Source organism: Pezoporus occidentalis, unplaced genomic scaffold (assembly GCF_034315485.1).
Source record: "Pezoporus occidentalis ecotype Australia unplaced genomic scaffold, CSIRO_AGI_Poc_V1 ctg27, whole genome shotgun sequence".
Classification (NCBI taxonomy): Eukaryota; Metazoa; Chordata; class Aves; order Psittaciformes; family Psittacidae; genus Pezoporus; species Pezoporus occidentalis.
Genome location: NW_026914611.1, coordinates 7,025,148 through 7,044,471, shown reverse-complemented (window position 1 = coordinate 7,044,471; position 19,324 = coordinate 7,025,148). Strand labels below are relative to the sequence as shown.

Sequence of the window (19,324 nt, the reverse complement as noted above, 5' to 3'; positions counted from 1 at the left end):
ACAGTTAGTTAGTTAGAGGTACACTGTTGAAGGAGTTGTTCATTGTTTCGGAAATGCAGTTCCTTGATCAGTTTGTGGTTGGTTCCCCTGCTCCCTTAGTGTTTGTATGCTGCTTAGGTTCCCTTTCCTTCCTTAGTCTCACAATAGGCTTTTCTCTGTTCTTTTTTTCTTTCCTGTTTCTCTTTTATTGCAGAACTTTCTGATACTTGATGAGGTCTCACACTTCAAACCACAACTGCACGATAATAATGAGAATGTCATTCTTCATGTTCAGGATTTGACTTGCTATTGGGATAAGGTAAATTTACTTCTACTAAATGTGGAGCATATTGGCACTGCAGTCATCCAAAGTCTAAAACATTATGTCTGTGTATATGTGTAGTGTGCTAATGTTTTTTATTCCATCCTTTGTATATGAGAATCTATTTAGTGTGTTAAGCTGTGTAGAATAGTAGTGAAAACACTACCAAGTGGATTTCAAATTAGCTATTCCTGAATATTAATGAGTATCTGTGTGTTTCTTTGTGAAAGTACCTCTTAATAGGGCTGTATGGTAACTGAGGTACTTAAATTGGAATTAAGCACAGTAAGGTGGACCTAAGCATGCGGGTTTTTGTTTTTTTTTTCTGTAAAATGAATATTGATCGGTCCATTGGGCTTGAATCAGTTCAATATTATACTACTTAGAATGGAAAGCTTTAGATACTAGACTGCGTGTGTTTGTTACTCTGTGTATTTTAATTGAGACTGTTCAGCTACAAATTTTTCTCTGCTTAAAATGCACCAAACCCACCAAAATGGCTAGAAAAAGAGCTGATAAATCTGTTCTGTATCCTTTTCTGTACGAAAGGCAAAGGTTGACTGTTGTCTCTGTTTTTAAAACTGCAATTTGCTATGGTAAGCAGCAATTTGTGATGAATCATTCTGTGTCTTACGAGCTGCCCATATCCTTGCACAAGACAGGCTTGAGTCTCCATAACAAATACTGGAAGCTCTAAAAATGAATTTTGTATGTAAATGTAATGCAAATAAGACATGTCACATATTGCCCTTTATATACTTTCTTCCCATACGTGTGCTGTGTCCCAAGGAAGAAAAAGTGTGAAAACTTGAGAATCTACCTAATACTACTACTCAGCTACAAAAAAAAAGGAATTGCTGTCTTATTGAGCTTTACTTTCTCAAGAGTTGTCTCTGCGACATTAATCTTTGAGAGAATGAACGAATTCTTACAAAGTAGTTGGTATTAAACTTAATGGTGAATACATTCTAATGCAAAATGGAATGTATCTCTTAGTCTCTGTTTTCTTCTCAAACCAGCACAGGTAGCACTGTTAACAATTTATAGGAAATGGTTGCATAATATGCCCATAAAACACCTTATTTTTTTCCAAGACTTGTTTATATTGCATAAGGCAGGGCAGTGCAACTAGAATTACTGGCTGCCTTTAGATTTTAAAAGCACCAAACCAGCAAACCACCCACAAAACTTTTACTGTAACTTTAATTTTGTATTTAATGCTGTGTGCATGGGAGAACAGTTCTCCCAGAACTATTAAGAGCTGCTCAGAAAGTTTCTCCTACATACTCTTATAGTGATGCAAAGTAATTATGGAGTTTCTCACCGAAAAGATGATGAGCTCTGAGAGAGAGGAGTTAGGAAAGGAGTAATAAAAATACTCTATCCTTTGTCAAGTAAATGACTTAGCTTGCTATCCTGGCAAGGTTTCTCAAGACTCCTTGGATTTCTGTACAGCTGCATGATAATTTTTTTACTTTAACGATTGTGTGCTAAAAGAGAGACTAAAAATAACTCCCCAAAACACAGCCCATGAAACCAAAATCACTGGAAGCAAAAAAAGGGATTATTAGCTAGATTTTTAGGAAAACAAGCTAACATGGTGTATTACAGTTTATCAAAAGATAAAGAAAACCAATTAATTAATGGTCACACTCATGTTTTAGTAAGACAAGTGTTATCTTGAGTCCCACAGGCTAGTCTGGTACCAGCATGGAACTGGGGATTCTTCAGTAGGGCTTTTTTACTGCTGTGCCTTAAGTTTACAGAACAGCGTCTGCTCAGCTGAGCCTCTTCAGATTTAAACTTAAAGCATTTGAACAGAGGCCAAATTTATCCCTTCTAATTTTAGTCACTTCAATGTGGAGCCTCAGCAGTATAGGACTTCTGTGCAACAAATGATCTCTATATCGCTTAGATGGAGTGAATTGTTCTTTCTCTCGTCTGTAGGATATGTAAGGTCTGCCCAGGCTCACCTAAGGAGTTGCTGTCCCTCAGGGGATCGTTCTTGTGTCCTGTCCTCACACTCTGTATCTGTCTGTTCCCTCCCTTGTGCTGGTGTTAATGCGTTTGCGGTCCTGTGGTGAACCAGTTCAGAGGGATAATGCAACAGAAAATGAGTCACTTCTAACATGATATATTTTCTGGTAACTTGAGTCCCATGACCAAGTGGCAGAAGAAGGGAAGTGAAAGACAGATAGTTGACAGGGCACAGGGGAGCTGGGACATTGGAGGTAATGAGCTGTCAGATAACTTAGGTGGAACATTAGTTTGTGCTCTAATTTAAGTGCCTCAGTTCAGTGTCTAAAAATAGGTGTGATGAATTCAGGACAAATTGCCTTTAATTATAAGGAATGCTATTTTGCAAAAACTACCGTGCCCCTTAGGTGTTTGCTTTACTTTTGTATAGGATGTTTGACATCTTGCAATACTACTTTCATATTTGGCTAATAGTTTAAAAACTTGTTGAAAATTTCTATAATGCTCTTAGGATCTATATTTAAAACAAAACAAACCTGAGCATGAGAGAAAATATATTTGCACTTTGATGAATACAAAGACACAACCTCAAGAGATCTTAAGAAAGACTTGTGTCTGAAAGCTTATTTACTTTTTCCATATAGACTAACTGATGTAGTAAGAGATGTTTTTCTCTTCCTACAAGCTTTGCTTTGGAAAAAAAAAAACAGCAAACCCAAACTCCAAGAACAGCTGTCATAAGTTGGGAATGTTTCCCTGACCTTAGCACTAGCTGGGCACCTCAACCGTGTACTCTGGAGGGAGAAATCAGATTCATGGTAAAATGCTGATTGGGAAGGGGGTGGAGAAAAGGAAAAAAGTCCCGTTGATTCCACCTTGTGGACGTTAGTAGTAGCAGCAGAAGTAGTTCTGCAGAGTTGCACTATGTGCACAAATTTGGGTTCTCAGTGTGACTCTGATCTGTGGACCCTGTGGTGCTTCTGTGAGGTGGGAGCTGTGGGTGGGGGACATGCTCGGGGCATGGCGCTGCCTAACTGTGTATCTCTCCTGGCACAGGTGGACACGTGTTCTAGCCCAGCTCTCCCAGCCATCATGTGTATGGGTGGATACTCTCCTTGTGTCTCTCCCAAATAATTTGAAATTAGTTACAAGCTTCCCTTTTTGGCAGTTCTGGAACTCAGTCGTGCAGCATCATTCATGTGGGGTTAGGTGGTGGCCTCTTCAGCCTTGACCTGTAAAAGGTGGCTGGAGATTTTAAGCAGTCTTCAAGCTGTTAAGTACACTGAATATTCTTCACCTTGCTCTCCTTTCTTGGAGCTTAAGACTGGAGTTTGTTTGGAATATTTGTAGCAATAGAAATGCTACTTCATTTTATTTTTTTTTTAATGCATACATTTTCCTGTTTGCATTTTAGTGTCAGTCATGCTTAGTGTGGTCTAAGATGCATGTAAAGGCGTATCCTGTTAGAAGGGTGTTTTGCTTTAATGAGAGGGAGCTGCACCAGCCCCTTAGCTATTAAAGACATGAGCATCCTTTTTTTCCCCACAAGAAAAAGGCATTTTTACAACCTTGATAGGAGAGGTTCAAAATATGCTGGGAAATAAGCTCTTATCAGTAGTGTAACATAAAGGATAAGGGTTCTAAAAAAGGAATGTTAAACAGACAATCCTAAAGTAGTATGTATTCACACAAATAACCCACTATGTTGTCTATGAAAAGTCCCTGAGAATCCATGATATACAAGATGAAGTCATGTAAATCAAACAGCATTTTACTGTTTTCACTTCAGATAGAGCCTTGACTAGAGCAGACGCAGACCTGGCTTTCCTAGGGCTCCACAAGCATTTCAGCCCTCCTCTTTTCCAGCATTTGTGTAGCCAGATGTGCCATTCTGGAGCTGTGAATGTCGGTGTGGTGGCCAGTACAGAGCTCCTGTTTCTGAGGCTGCTGCCCCAGCCTTGTGCTGAGCTGCAGCAGGGATGTGTGGGCTTTGAGAAACCACTGGTTCTGCTGCCTTGGTGTGCCTTATTCCTTGAACCCTGTTTTATCTGCGTTACTTGTTTGAAGTGAAGGATCAGGGTCTTTTGAAAGTGTGAATTACTGAAGAGGCAGAATGTATGCCTGAAAATATGGTGGGCATACAGGTTGCTAATTTATAGTGATTTGTGTGCATTGTTTTATAAAGATTGTTTTGATGGTGTGTATTTCATTACTGAGGAAGCCTAACTTTTTCTCAAATCCATAGAATTTAGAAAGCCCAGCACTTCGACAAATTTCTTTTACTGTCAGACGAGGGGAATTACTGGCTGTGATTGGTCCTGTAGGAGCTGGAAAAGTAAGTCTTAATATTTAATCCATTCTGTAGTGGTTTTATGGGTGTTAAACATGACTAGAAACTTGAAAATATATGGTTCTTTTCTCTGTATAATAACACACTTCAAGATACTGGCATTCAAGAAAGGCAGATGTCCTTCTGGGAGTGGGAAGGAGATGGTTCAGAGTTAAACAGTACTTTGTGTATTGCTTCTAGCCTGTGTGTAAAGGGTACAGGTGCTTTTCTGCTAGCAGTAGTTTGAGTGACAGGGTGGAATAGGCCATCGTACCAATAAACACTGCTCAATCTCTGTGAGGCCTTTAATGCAAGCTTTTTACTTTTTTACTCTTTTCCAGTCTTCACTCTTAAGTGCTGTGCTTGGTGAGCTGCCTAAAGACAAAGGTTTGATAAATGTTACTGGAAGAATTGCCTATGTTTCTCAGCAGCCTTGGGTGTTTTCTGGTACAGTAAGAAGTAATATACTGTTTGACAAGGAATATGAGAAAGAAAAATACGAAAAAGTTTTAAAAGTCTGTGCTCTTAAAAAGGTATGAGTTTCTCTTGGTATGTTTTATTTTCACAAGCTTTATTTTTATCTTCGTGTCCTTTCAGACTTGTGGTACATGCTGCAATATATAATATATACAATTGATTGAGTAGCATGTGAAATAAATCCTGTCGCTTAACAGATAACATGTGTAATTATTTAGAACAGTGGGAAAGCAAGTTTTTGTAATCCTGAAATTTCCACTAGAGGGAGTTGTAGCTTGTGTGAAGCACGGATGCATTTGTTAAAAGCTATTCCCAATTATTTAATTTCATAATCATGTTTAGCGCTTTTTGCTGGTATTAAGGTAGGTCTGTGTGTAAATGCAATGAAAGGTGGAAAACAGTTGATCAGGCTAGCACTATTCGTGACTACCTTTCTGTAAAGAACCTTTATGTTGTTTGGGTTTTTTTAGGTAAATGTAATGTATATCATGTATTATGCATTGCTAACAGCTATCAAAAGAACCTTAGTGCTATATATTGGAGAACTTGCTGAACCCTAGTAGTTCTGTGGAAAAACATTTTTGAAAGGTCTGTGTGCAAAGGAGTTTGTGACATGAGATATAGAAGAGGATTAAGCCAGATTTGTCAAGAAACAGACATTTTGCTTGGCAGCCAAAATGGTTTTATGCAGCATGTGATGTTATTCCTGTCAGCAGCTACACAGGTGAAAAGCAGATGGTTACTCTGATGAAAATTCTTTTGCAAGGTTTTTACACATGGTAGATAGAGTTTTAATATCTCCTGCTGATAGTTACTCATATGTTGTTGTCTAAACTTAAGGTTTCAGTGAGTTTAAAAGACAGCAAACTGCATTTTAAAAAAAGCACTTCATATTTGATGGTAGATTTGCTTTCACAGTTTTCTTTCAAATTTATGTCTCTTAGAAAAAGCTTTGAAAAAACTTTCAGAATATGTTTTATAGCTTAATATAAAAAAAAAAATCTGTATTTCCTGAATAAGAAATACAATAATATGACATGCCTGTGGCAGGGGGTTGGAACTAGATGATCTTAAGGTCCTTTCCAACCCAAACCATTCTGATTCTATGATATGGAACAATGTGTAATTCTGTTCTGTTACTCATAGTTCTAAGCCCTGTAAATTAACCAAGTCAGTGTGATGAATGTTGTGGTTATTTCTCTTGTAACATTGCAGTAAGAATAAATGATGCATTGCAGTTCTTAGGGACATTGGCAAAATAATATACTGATAGTAATTAGTTCAGTTTTATTTATTGTGACAGCTAATTCTGTTCTAGTAAAAAATAACTAATTTTCTGCTGTACATCATAATTATCCCTTTTAATACTGAGAATTAAGTAGTGCAGCTGGTAAAGCTGTAGAAAAAAGAGAACTTTTAAGATCTCACCTGTTTTTCCTGCTTTCTTAATTATCTTTTGCTGAAGATCCAAAGTCATAAAGTAACTGCAGATATTTGATTTAATATGAGTCTTTGTATTTTAATGTGAGATGATAAGTTAATGCATTTCAAATAGGAAAATGCTGTGTTGAAGCAGCTTTTTCAGTCTTTGAGGTTAAAATCATTGAGAAAAAAATTATCTGTTCTTTCACATCCACAGGACTTGGAATTATTAGCAAATGGGGACCTAACAGTAATAGGAGATCGTGGAGCTACACTGAGCGGGGGACAGAAGGCCCGTGTAAATCTGGCCAGGTTATTGCTTTCTGCTGTTTCTAAAATTTACAGATTGTCAGACTTTAGTCACTAAACAAATGTGAGACTTCATGATACTGACTTTTCCTTAAACCTTTTAGAGCTGTGTATCAGGATGCAGACATCTATCTTTTGGATGATCCACTGAGTGCAGTCGATGCTGAAGTTGGAAGGCATTTGTTTGAAAAGTATGTTACTGCTTCATTTTAATTTAAAATACAACTGTTACCTTCTAATTCCTTATGGAAAACCTTGAGAAAGCATTCCTGGGGAGATGGATCTCTTCACAAAATTTAATGCATTCACTTTTCTGCATGTATTTTTCCTCTATTTTATGTATTTGGAAGATCTGTAAGTTTTGTTTCCTCTGTGTCTTTCATTTTTTCTTTATTTTAAAAGTCCTGTAAAGGTCTGTTTTGCAGATACAATTAGAATTATTCTTTAGGGAATGTATGACATATTCTTGAGGAAAATGTCAGATTTCATACGTGAGAATAGGGGTGTATGAGTATTAGTACAGTATGAAAAATAATATTGGGTGGGATTTTAAATCACTTATTAGTTTGCAGCTTTATTTACATAGTAACAAGCACTTAATTCATGTGGCTAAAGAAAAAGATAGAATGATCTTAGATTCTTGAACGATTTTTCATTTTGGTTCTTGAGTGGTTGGTATTTCTTTCAAGTAGGTGAAATAGGGAACTGTGGCCTGCAGAGTGACTGTGGATAGCAGAAATAGAGGAAAAGAGAATGTATAAATTTGCTATACATGAAAGACAGAGATACTGACCTTCCTTCATTCCTGAAGAAATAGGGTAGTGTTCATTAAAAGTCAGGTTCCCTTCTCAATGAATTTGTTCTTCTCTGTCTCTTCTTTCAAACTGCCTAATCTGTGGCACATAGTGGGTATGAGAATAATCCAGTTATTCACTGCCAGTGTTTTGTCCCTGCTCTTCATAGCCTGCGGCTCTTGATATCAAAAGGTATAATCTTGAATTTATTAGGAGTAGGAGGAAAAACTTCCACTGACTGAGTTCAGTGGGGTTTGGTTGAAACCTGAAATGAGAGCATTTTCTTGAGCATACTTACATCCTTTGAAATCCACGGTCCAAATACATGAATTAATTTGGTTTTACTGTTGCTCCCTCCTCTCCACCCCTAGAGAATCATAAAAACTTGTCTTGCAGAAATGATAGTAGAATTTGCAGTGACTAGCATTGCATTTGTGTTTTACCCCATGCAGGGAAGCTTTTAGTATCTAAATTTTAAAATAGTACATTCTACTGATGTTTGCAGTTTCAACTTTAGAGATCCCTCTGAAACCCCATCCACACTTTGTTTTATTTTATTGATTTCTTCAGATAGCTACTGTTTGTTTCCATCAGCCAGTATGGAGTAAGAATGCTATATTACTATTAATATTACTTCTGTAGTTTGCATACTCTATCAAATTCCTTTAATGCCTGTTGAAGCTGTCTTAGGCTTTAGCTGCTGCTTTTCTGTTTCTGCACAAGATTGCTCTACAGCTCCAATATTTGACTGTATCAGTGCCTGAGTTCTGAAAGTTCACCCGAGATGTTAACCTGTCTCTCCCTTAAGTCTTAAGGTCTTTTCACCTTAAAGAGGAAAACAGGAAAGTACAGTAGTGCCTTAAAAAGGAGGTAGGGTTGCCTTCTCAATTTATTCTATGTTTTATGTGGGCTGTGACATTGGATGGATCTACATCCTCCTGTGAAACTGAAAGTCTGGATTTTTGTGTGTGCAGAACCATAGAGGAGCAGAGAAATCATTGCTCTGCAAACACATTGTATGTTTTGCTGGTTGTTGTGGTTTAAACCCAGCCACACAGCTTGTTCACTCACTCCCCCCGCTTCTTGCCCTCTCCCTGCTCCTGGAGGGGCAGAGAGGAGAATCGGAAGAATGCAACTCCCATGGGTTGAGACAAGAACAGTTTAGTAACTAAGGTGTAACACAAATCACTACTGCTACTACCAATAATAATAAGAGAAATAACAAGGGAAGAGAATATAACACCTCACCACCCACCGACCCATAACTCGCCCCACCCCACCCGACCGAGCACCAGCCAATGCCTAGTCCAACCCCACAGTGCCCTAGCCCTTCCAGGTAACTCTCAGTTACACCCTGGGCATGACGTGCTGTGGTATAGAATACCTTTTTGGTCAGTTTGGGTCAGGTGTCCTGTCTCTGCTTCTTCCTGGCTTCTCCTCACTGGCAGAGCATGAGGCTCAGAAAGTCCTTGGTCAGACCAAACATTTGAGCAGTAACTAAAAACATCAGTGCTGTCAGCACTGTTCCCGGGCCAAAAGTCAAAACCACAGTGCTGCACCAAGAAGGAGAAAAAAATGACTGCTTCTGCTGAACCCAGGACACTGATAAATGTGTGGAGATGAAGAGGAATAAGGAGATTATCTTGAAGAATTTGAAACTCTGAAACTAGCTGGGCTTCTTTCACTTTCGTTTACTTTTCCTCCCCAACTTTAGATCAGTTTGAGCAAAACAGATAAAAGCATTTTATGGAGAAAACAGATGGGGTAGGGTGGCAAGGGAAACTGAGCAATGCCTCCCTCTTCAAGATCTTAAGGGAGGGCTTTTTTACAAACATGTTGTGTTCTGCATCCTTTGTGGCAGCTACAAAAGGTGCTGGAAGTAATAGAGAGAGTGTTATGTTCAATAGCTTACTTTGAAAAGCAGGGCAGGGCATGTTCTTTAGTGCTTCCTGAATAGTGCTAGACGTGTCGAGAAGAGAGAGGACTTGGGCAAGAATGATTTCTTAGAACATGCTGCTGAGGAATGTCTGAGACACCACTTCATGCAAGCCACCCCCAGGAGTCCAAACCACGAGGCATAAAACAATGGACAAGATGGAAGAAATGGGGGTTTATTTAATGAGAATCTGAAGTGGATGTTGTTCAGTTCACTCTCTTTTCTTTTTATTTTTTTTCTTCTTTCCTTTGTTATTTTATATTAATGTTTAATTTTTTTAGAAGTGTCTCGTCTGTGTGTTTACATCAAAGACAGGTATGTTCCTAGTAATTTCCTGAGGCTGTGGTCTGTGGATGGCTGGTTCATTACATGTGTTGCTTCTCCCCATTCTGTTCAGCTACTGCAGTAAATATTTTACAATATATGAATACTTTTCAAATGAGAGAGAAGACGAGAGCCCAGCTTCAGTAGGAAGGCAGTCCATGATACTTTTAAGGGGCTGTGTCTTGTGAGAATTTCTTCATAACATAGACAAGTTGTACCATGGATGATGAAGCACATAAAGCCAGCTTTCCAATGACTTCCTCTCTCCTGGTCAAATTCTGTGGGTCTTCTAAGGTATGAAGTGGAGATTCCCTATTTCTGTGTTATTTTTAGCCTCTTTTCTTGTGAGTTCTCTTGATAGTTAACAGTAGGCATGCTACAGCCTTTGCTCAGTGGGGAGGCACCACTATAGTTTTATGGTTTTGTATATATTTATGTGTGTATATGGAAATATGCATATATATACACATATATACATACATAATAAAAATAGCTTTTCATTAACTTTTAAGGAATGATATTTTGGGACCTCTAATTTTGAAAGGCAGGACAGTCATACAGATACAGAAGTACTTTTCTTTGTATGACGAAGCTTGGCGTAGCCTGTGATGTTCTAAGAAAATCTTTTAGTTGTGCCTGGTTAGCAAGCAAAGAAGTAGAAACAGCATAGTAGAAGTAGGTGTGGATTTTCGTGTGTCTGGCCAAGAAATTTCCTGCTCTCCCTGTACATCTTTGTAAACATATGTCTATTAATTATATGGTTTCACATAACGTTTGGATGGAAATTAAATTGTGTTCTGTTATCAGTGATACTGGCTCAAAAATGGTGTTTTTAAGAGTAAGATTTGTATTCTGTCAGTCTGTGGAGTCTGATGCTCTTCTCTAGTTACTGTTCTTGTATCTTCTCTGATGACAGGAGCTGTGTGGCAGTCTCAGCTGACAGCCTGATTTCTTTCTGTTCCTCCTCTGTGCTTGTGAGAGTTGCAGGACAGTTCAGGAATCTTTTAGAATCAGACCTAAATTTGTGATGGTACTTGTGAGTGGTCTGCACAGGCGTGTCATTCCTACTGTCAAACAGAATTCTCCAAATTTATACTTCTTTTTAAGCAGGAGGCTGTTTTGAATGTATGGTCACTTGTCTTTTCTTTCTCACTCTTGCCTCTGGAACCAGATAAAAGCTGCAGAAGAAATCACTGCATTTATCACAGCACAGTAGTGAACTTTAGCGTCTGTCAGATGGAGCACCTTAGTAATAAGGCGGTGGCTTCCTGTAGGAGCTCAAAGGACATGTGCCTGGGGAATGGGTCATGAGATAACCCTTGAGGCTGACTGGAGAGTCACCTGGCAAGTTGACCAGGTGTCCTGGAACATAAAGTGTATTACCATCTGAGGTAACCAAGCATTCTTCCGCAAGAAGGGGAAGGGAGCAGACGTGGTTTTGTAGCAAAATAATTGCAGAAAAATGTGAGGGAGAATTGATCTGACAGCACAGGAGAGTGGCAAATGCTATCATGAGAAGTTAATGACTTAAGAGATACTGAGTTCCTTAGTGGACTCTTACCTAAGCCCCAGAAATGCTTGAGGGGAGGAGCAAAATGAAGTAGGGAAAATGAGTAAAAGAATTCTTTATTTTTTTCTTTTTCATTAGATAACACAGATCTGAACATTTACTTTGTTTAAAGTAATCTGCTCTTTGGAACTCTTACGAGTTCATGAATGCTTCCAGTCTTGTATCTCAAAGAAGGGTATGCTTATAGATCATAGAATCATGCAATGGTTTGGGTTGGAAGGGACTATAAAGATCATCTGGTTCTAACTCCCCTGCCATGGGCAGAGACACCTTCCACTAGACCAGGTTGCTCAAAGCCCCATCAATCCTGTCCTTGAATACCTCCAGGGATAGGGCATCTAATGTAAAGCTGCATCTCTAAATCATGTTGCTCTTTTTTAATATTGGAACTTTGAGGAAAAACTACTGTTACAGTGGCGTAGGTGATTAAAAGAAAGCAGAGCTCATCAGTCCTGTAAAACTAGCAGATAAAAGCTAGCATGTCTCATTTCTGTAGAGGGATTACAAACACAATCAGTGTGTCAAAGGAACCAAGTAGAAGTAACTCTGGCATTTACTTGCTGGTGCTGTGTTTAAAGGTATAGATGTATTACATGCATCTATGACATACTTTGTCCTCTGATGACAAGTGTACAGAGGAGTTGGTGTGTAAAATTAAGGATTTCACTCTGTTCCCCTTCAGGTAGGATCTCTCTAAATCAAGGGTATCTCTAAGGCTTCCCACTTTGTGTTTCCCACCTGGTCCATGCCCATTATGCCTCTTGATACCACTGCAGAGGTTACAGCCCTGATGAGAAGTATTGGGCAAACTTGCATGCCCTGTACATCTCCTTTTTTTGTATTACAGGTGTTGCTCTTAAATACGTATTAGTCATACCTTTACATTTATATGATACAATTGAAATTCCATGAGCTTTGTTGTATGTATTGTAGGCAATTACTATGTTGTAGTAATGTTGCTTAGGGTTGTAGTAATTGTTGTAGTAATGTTGGGGGGTTTGGGCTTTTTGCTGTTGTTTTTTTTTTTGCTTGGTTTTTTTTTTTTTTTTGTTGTTGTTGTTGTTGTTGTTTTTGTTGATTTTTGCTGATTTTTTTTTTTAAGGAAGTGAAAAGCATAATTGTGATCACTGCTCATTACGTGTTTTCCAAAACCTAAAGTTTTAGGTTTTATCTCACCAAAATGTTTTGAGGTTGTGTGAGGTTTTTTGGCAGATTTTTTTTGTGTTTTTTGTTTTGGGTCTTCTTTGTTTGTTTTATTTTAAATACTACAAAATCAAGCAAAAAAAAAAAAAAAAAACAAAAACCAAACCCACTTGTAGAACCCCAGTGTAGTTGTGTGCTTTAATGGTGTGTGGGTGCAGTTGCAAAACAGAATTATGAATACTAAACCAGAAATGGGCTCAAGAGGGAGGTATGCAAACTCCTGTGGGAAAAGTTCACAAAGAGCGACTTAAACACCAGGATCTCTGGCTCAGAAAGTCCCTAATAGATGGGCACTAGATGATCTTAAGGTGCTTTCCAACCCTAATGATTCTATGATTCTGTGACTCTGGAAGCTGGAAATGTATATCAAAGGAAGCATCACTGTATGTTTATGTATATACTTTTTCCAGGTGTCCACTGCTGACTGGTACCTGAGACAGGGTAATGGATTTTGTGGACCAGTTGTCCTGTATGTTACCCCAGAGGAGGCAGGGACTTCTTACGAGATGGAGTTAAATGGCTAACGAGCATAGAAATAGAACCAGCATAGTAGAAGTTGTTTTTTTTTGTCTCTAGCAAACATATCACACTTTTTTTTGTAAGCTTCAAAATGTACAAAACCAAGGGATTCTTTTACCTAAGCCACTTTAAAGGGAGAGGAGAGGAAAAGAAATGTAGTTAAGTATATTAATATAGTAAAGGCTTTATGGCTGTGAGCACTTCTGTATACTTTAATTTCATTTCGGTGGTTACTTTTATTGAAATAAAGTTAACTAAAGTTAAACTGGGATGTGAACTCTCAAAAAGGAGAGGAAAAAAGAATGGCAAAGAAGAAATTAGAATCATTAAAGAGGAGACACTTTGTGGAGGTGAAAGAAAGCTGGTTCTCGGAGATAAAAAAGATTAAAGAACAACTTGTCTCAAATAAAAGAAAGCCTGATAGGGAAGGAAGAGCAAATGAAGATTTGTATGCAGGAAAGCGCCAAGGTGCTGCCTTTGCATAGGAGCACTGTGTTGTTGGAGGCCCCCTTCTGAGAAAGTGTCTTCTGCTGCATGCTCTGCAGTAGCAAAGCTCAAGCTAATTGATATTTTTTTCTAACTATAGAGAAGTTTGTTGTCAAAGAGCAGTGGGTTTTTTTAAATGGGCAGTAGTGCAACATGCAGAAAACCCCATCCAACATGTGTCCAGAACACTTGTGAGTTTAAATTGTTTCTAGCCTGGGGAAGAGGATGCAATTTTCATAGTCCCTTCATTCCCATTTTTCTTGTACTGAAGAGGTTGAAGAACCTTTGGTTCTTCTCTGTCTGGATCTTGTCTGGCTGTGTGCACACTCATGTATGCATTTGTGTATTTAATAAGTGTGGCAATGGCGACTACAATTTGTGTAATAGTTTGTCTTGTTGTCATGCATTAAATGTGCTGGCAGTCTAACAGTATGCCTCTCGAGAGTAACAGGGAAGCACAAAGAAGGTGAACTTTGTGGGGCTTTAGACAGCAAGTAAAAAGGTGGTGGCAGTCTGGGCATACTCCAGCAGATGTTGGAACCCTTGGACCAGGTATGTAGCCTGCCAACGCAGGCTTTCCCTGGATTCTCTGTATCCCTGAGGAAGGGTGACACTGTCAGATGGTGTTTCACCTGCAACTGGGTGCTTCACCTAGAATCGATGGTTGCTTTTCTTCAGCTACACAGAGCAGTATTTCTAAAAGTAGATGTATTATGAACCTAAGCCTTAGTGAACCAGTTAAAAATATAAGTACTTTCGGACTGTTTTGTTTTGTGTTTTTTTTTCTGTCTCGGTTCTAAGACAATACCAGGTTCTAGTAGAATGCATTGAGTTCTCCGGGTTTTATGCCAGCCCTTTTATCACATTCAGTTTTGCTGAGCCTTTCTTTGAAGTCTGGCTTCAACCTATGGCAGCCAAGACACTGTACAAACTGAATTCTTACTGTAAACTGCAGAGTGGATGTTGTCAACTGGGAGGGAGGATATTTTAAAAAAGGAAATAATTAAAAAGGTTTTGAACATAAAACTCAAGTAATTCAATGTTTCGAAACAGACGTTAAGTATCTACTTAGTATTTTACTAGTTTTGCAACTTCTATGCTTCATGATGATACAGTATTTTAAATGGCAAAATTTTCTACTGAGCTGTCTGAGCAGTGAGTTAACTTGGTAATAGATCCAAGTATACCCTCTTTGTTGCAATTTTTCCTCCCTTTGCTCATGCCATTGAATTGTGACAACAATTTTTCTACTCCCCTGTTATCAACACGCTATTCAGCCAGCTTCTTTCTATCCAGATAAACATGAAATCGAGAGGTGTTGTTTTTTTAGAAGTCTCACTTGAGTGAACTGATGTATCAGTGGAAGTATAAATTTCCACGGAGGTAATTTTTGCCTTCTCTCCCGAGATCAGGATCATGCAGGATGCTGTGCTGACAGCTCTCACAGTTCTGAGTGGTTTGCTCTGATGCTGTGATAATCCACTCTTTTTCTTTTCTATTCCCCCCTCCCCCCAGATGCACATTTAAAGTGCAGTGGACTCACTGTGATTCAGGATTGAGGTTTAAAGGTTTTCAGCCATCAGATTTTCTAGTGGCTCGCTTGTATGTCTAACAGCTTATAGGACATCTGGCACACAGAAAATTCAGTGATGAAAGTGGTATATAGGCTTTGGGACTATGTAACAGAAAGATAGATCTCTTCACAGTGAATACCTGATATATTCTGTTTTGGCAGCTTTCCTGCTAGGCCTTTCCTGTAGCCTCTCTGATCTTTGTCCAGTTCTCTGGGTAGGTTTTGTTGAAGATTGTTTTGTTGTGTGTCTTTAGCTGATGCTGTAGTTGCCATGTGGCTTGTTTCAGTGACTGCTAAGGTGGACAGTAAGCACACCAGAATAATATTCCCTCAAAGGGCTTGGTGTATGAATAGTTGCAACTGCTGAAATAGTTATGCAGCTGCATGTACCTTGATTAATTTTTATCTTGGTTGGCCACCTGAGAATGACATCGTGGTCTTTATAATTTCTTCTTGAATGCTGCATAGCCAGCATATAACTTTCTCACAAAGAGTGTTGCCTTTAACTTCATTTTACCATGCAGTTTATTTGGAACACTATAATATACTTTCTGCATGTAATTATACTGCCTAGTACTAGTATTAACCACTTTCTAGTACTCTATTTCCTACAGTCTTTGTAGGAGTGATAAAATAGATGTTAAAAGCTGTGTGTGGAGTTAATTGGATGTATATGAATGAATGAAACCCAGTAAACAATATGATATCATTGCTGTCAGTATCATGTTCTTTTTCTGCCTTGCTCCCCTTACTACTTACATTTGCATTTCCGCATTGAATTTATGGTATTGGATTGCTGTGGTTTTCCTTTTGGTGTTTTTTGAGAACACCAAAAGGGAGACGATTTGGGAGTGGGTGTTTGCTTTTCCATTGTGGTGAGCACCACCCTCCTGTGGCATGTTAGTAAATGGGAGTTAGCATGTTAGCAAAAATAAGCCGACAGGACAGATCTGTGGAGAAAAACGTGGTGCAAAGGACCCTGTGCAGTTCAGAAGATTCTGCTTTGAGAGGGCTGCAGTCTGGCCCTTCAGGCCTCATGCCTTGTTGGCTGAATACTAATTAGGGATGCTACTGAACCACTTGGTTTTGTCTAGAAGTCCAGCTCATGAGCCCCAATGCTACTGAACAGTATGAGCAATGGCAGAGTGAGTTGAGACAACTGGGAGATGGTCTTCAAAAAGGCACTCCTGATCCAAATGGAAAATGCTAATGTGTAAGCTTCCACTGGACAGTTCAGTTCTACACAGTATCACTTTTCCTTGTTTTCTTAAGAGAGTGAGTAGTTGAGAGAGGGAGACAAACCTCTTGAAGGGTTCTGTGGGCTGAAGGCAATGTTGGTAGGTGTAGATGTCAGTTGTGTCTGCGCTGTCCCTGTTGTACCTGAAGAGTGTGCTTGCAGACCTTTGCACTTGTAAACCATTGCTCCACTGCTATGGTTTTGGGTTGGGTTTGGGTTTTTTTTTTGGCTCTGGGAGCTTTTCAAAGCTTCGCTGAAAAGGTACCAGGTATATTTTCTGCTAAAACTGTACTGGATTGAGCTGCGCTTGCCAAGTGTTTCTGGTGTGCCTAGTCCCTTCTTCGTTGCTCTCTCCAAATCCTAGACTTCTGGGGAAGCCTCTAGGCCAAGCAGGTGAGGTACTTGAGAAGGGAGGTAAGCCCTCATTCCATGGGAAAAGGTCAGAGGTGGCTGAAGGATTTTGCTCCTCTTCCTCAATACACACCTGCATATAGTTCAAATCAGTAGTACTGTATGCTCTTCCAGAATTCTCAGTGGCTTACTGTTAGAGTTGCTCTGAAAGCTCATCTCAAATAAGTTACTTCTATTTCTTGTATTTTTCCATAACTGCCCACAGTGTGCCACTCTGCTTTCTCTATTAGTTTAATTTTTGTTAAATACCCTCTTTGCAATTCAGCTTATGAAATGTACATTTATTAAGAGGATGTTCAAGACAATTTTAGTGAAATTTCTGTAAGCTATTTCCTCCTCTTTCATCCAGACCATATGATTTTCTTTTTCCTGCCTTGAGAACTTACGAAGTTAAATAAGGAATGTGTTTGTTAAGTGTAACTTTTACAAATCTCACATACATGGGCATTTTTTTTTCTTATTTTAAACACTGTATAATTGAAGTCAGATATAGTCAAAATGTTTTAGGAAGCTTCATTTTTAATTAATTTTTCCATTTCTTTGCAGATGTATTTGTCAGGCCTTACATCAAAAGATCTCTGTGTTAGTCACTCACCAGTTACAATACCTCCGTGCTGCAAATCAGATTCTAATTCTAAAAGATGTAAGTGATTTCAGTGTCTATACTTTTATATCTCACATACTTTCTAACTACTCTTTTTAAGAATGAAAAAAAAAATGATTAAAGGGTTTTGCTTTTAGTTTGTAAATATATTTTCTGTCTACTAATGATTATAAATGTTCTTAAATATTTGTAATTATTAAGAAGTTGATTTTTCTTAGAATACCATCCCTGAGAAATGTTTCTGAATTCTCATATATATAAATGTAATCTTACATACAGATTTTCATCTTACATATGTATAATATACTGTGAGAGAATCACTTATTTTGAAACCATGTTAATGCTTTGATTTTATTCTTGTTTCTTAAAATGTCTGAGTGAAATAAGAACTATGTTGATTTTGCAGCCAGTCCCTTTTTTAAATTAAGGCTGAGAAATGGTCATAGCTACCTTTTGAGAATGAGCCAAGAACTGTTTCCTTCCAAACTTTGGTGTACCAGATGTTCACAGGTAGAGGGGGAATGCGAGAGCTTTAGCTGGGGTTCTTTTCATTTTTTTTAAAGTTTGGTTAATGAAGTGTGTGAAATTACTTCTGGTCCATCACAGTGTTGTAAAAAAGGACACCAGCAGTCTTTTTCCACCCATTAAAATCTCTTTAAAAGTTACAGTACTTTCTGGAAATGAGTTTGTGATAGAGCTGTAGGAAGTGTGTAAATGTCCTGTGTTGCTCCTTGTAGATCTGTGAGGACCAGAAAATTAAGTTGCTGTTTCCCCCTAGCCTGGGTTAATATAAAAAGACTGATAGTTATGTATGTGGCTCAACAGTTTGTACTAAAGCTGCATGGCTGTCTCCTGCAGCTTCTCCAAGGAGGTAATCCTGACATGGCTGTAGATGGGACTTCTGTCATCCTGTTTACATGCTCCTTAGCCTGGTTAGTTGCCGGAAAAGGCCTGGTTTAGAGGGTGAAGAGCTTGGTTCTGTGCTTCTAAATGAAAAACTGGTAGGTAGAGGCTTCAGCTCAGTTACTGAAGCAGGATGCGTGCTCAGCAACTGCAAAACCCCCGAGGCAGCAAGGCTAGATAGGAAAAATTGTCCTTTATGGAAAGTATATAATGAAGATAATCAAAGCTTATATTAATTGTAGGGTAAAATGGTGGGGAAAGGTACCTATTCAGAGTTCCTGAGATCTGGCATCGACTTTGCTTCCCTTTTGAAAAAAGATGAAGAGGTGGAACAGCAATCGGTTCCGGGAACCCCCAACCTGAAGTCTGCCCGGAGCCGAACCTTCTCGGAGTCCTCTGTCTGGTCCCAGGATTCTTCTGTTCACTCACAGAAAGATGGGGCAGTGGAACAACAACCTGTGAGTGCTCAAAGGATAGATGTGTCTCAATTCTTGTTTGGCTGTTTTTTAACGTAAGCTTCAGTAAGGACTTTCACTGCTGCATTTGAGTTTCAGGTATTGTTGGATTGCATTAGCAGGTGAGAGCTTGCCCATGGTGGATCTGCCCCAGCACTGTGTGGCTGGCAGCCCTGTCACCTGGGCTGCAGAGGGCAGGCATCTCACAGCTCTGAGCTGTTCTGTTCAAACCCAGCACAGTGAGATTGCTCAGATTCAGCATCAGCTCTGCCAGTCATTCAGAGACACCACGTTGTGCTTCCTTCATCCTGTCCTCCAGAAGCGGTGCTTCAAAAATACCACGTATTGGATGGCTTCTGTGTGTTTGCACAGTGCTGGACTCAAATTAACACTTTCCGTGAAATCCAGAGCTCTAGAAAGTGGTGGCTTTATGCAAAACCTACATTTGCATGGCTGGCATTAACATACACACATGATTTTGAGCTGGCTCTCAG

The 19,324-nt window shown here is 39.0% G+C and overlaps 1 protein-coding gene across 5 annotated transcripts in view; it reads left to right on the top strand.

Annotated features, from left to right (window-relative positions):
• The window catches only part of ABCC4 (ATP binding cassette subfamily C member 4 (PEL blood group)), a 154,481-nt gene that overhangs the window by 33,026 nt on the left and 102,131 nt on the right, over positions 1 to 19,324 (top strand). For all 5 annotated transcript variants that reach the window (XM_062624594.1, XM_062624596.1, XM_062624598.1 and 2 more), the window contains exons 9-15: positions 194 to 298; positions 4,524 to 4,613; positions 4,949 to 5,140; positions 6,724 to 6,818; positions 6,920 to 7,006; positions 17,415 to 17,511; positions 18,618 to 18,833. In XM_062624594.1, coding sequence (XP_062480578.1) covers positions 194 to 298; positions 4,524 to 4,613; positions 4,949 to 5,140; positions 6,724 to 6,818; positions 6,920 to 7,006; positions 17,415 to 17,511; positions 18,618 to 18,833 — 882 coding nt within the window. The remainder of the gene's footprint in view (positions 1 to 193; positions 299 to 4,523; positions 4,614 to 4,948; positions 5,141 to 6,723; positions 6,819 to 6,919; positions 7,007 to 17,414; positions 17,512 to 18,617; positions 18,834 to 19,324) is intronic.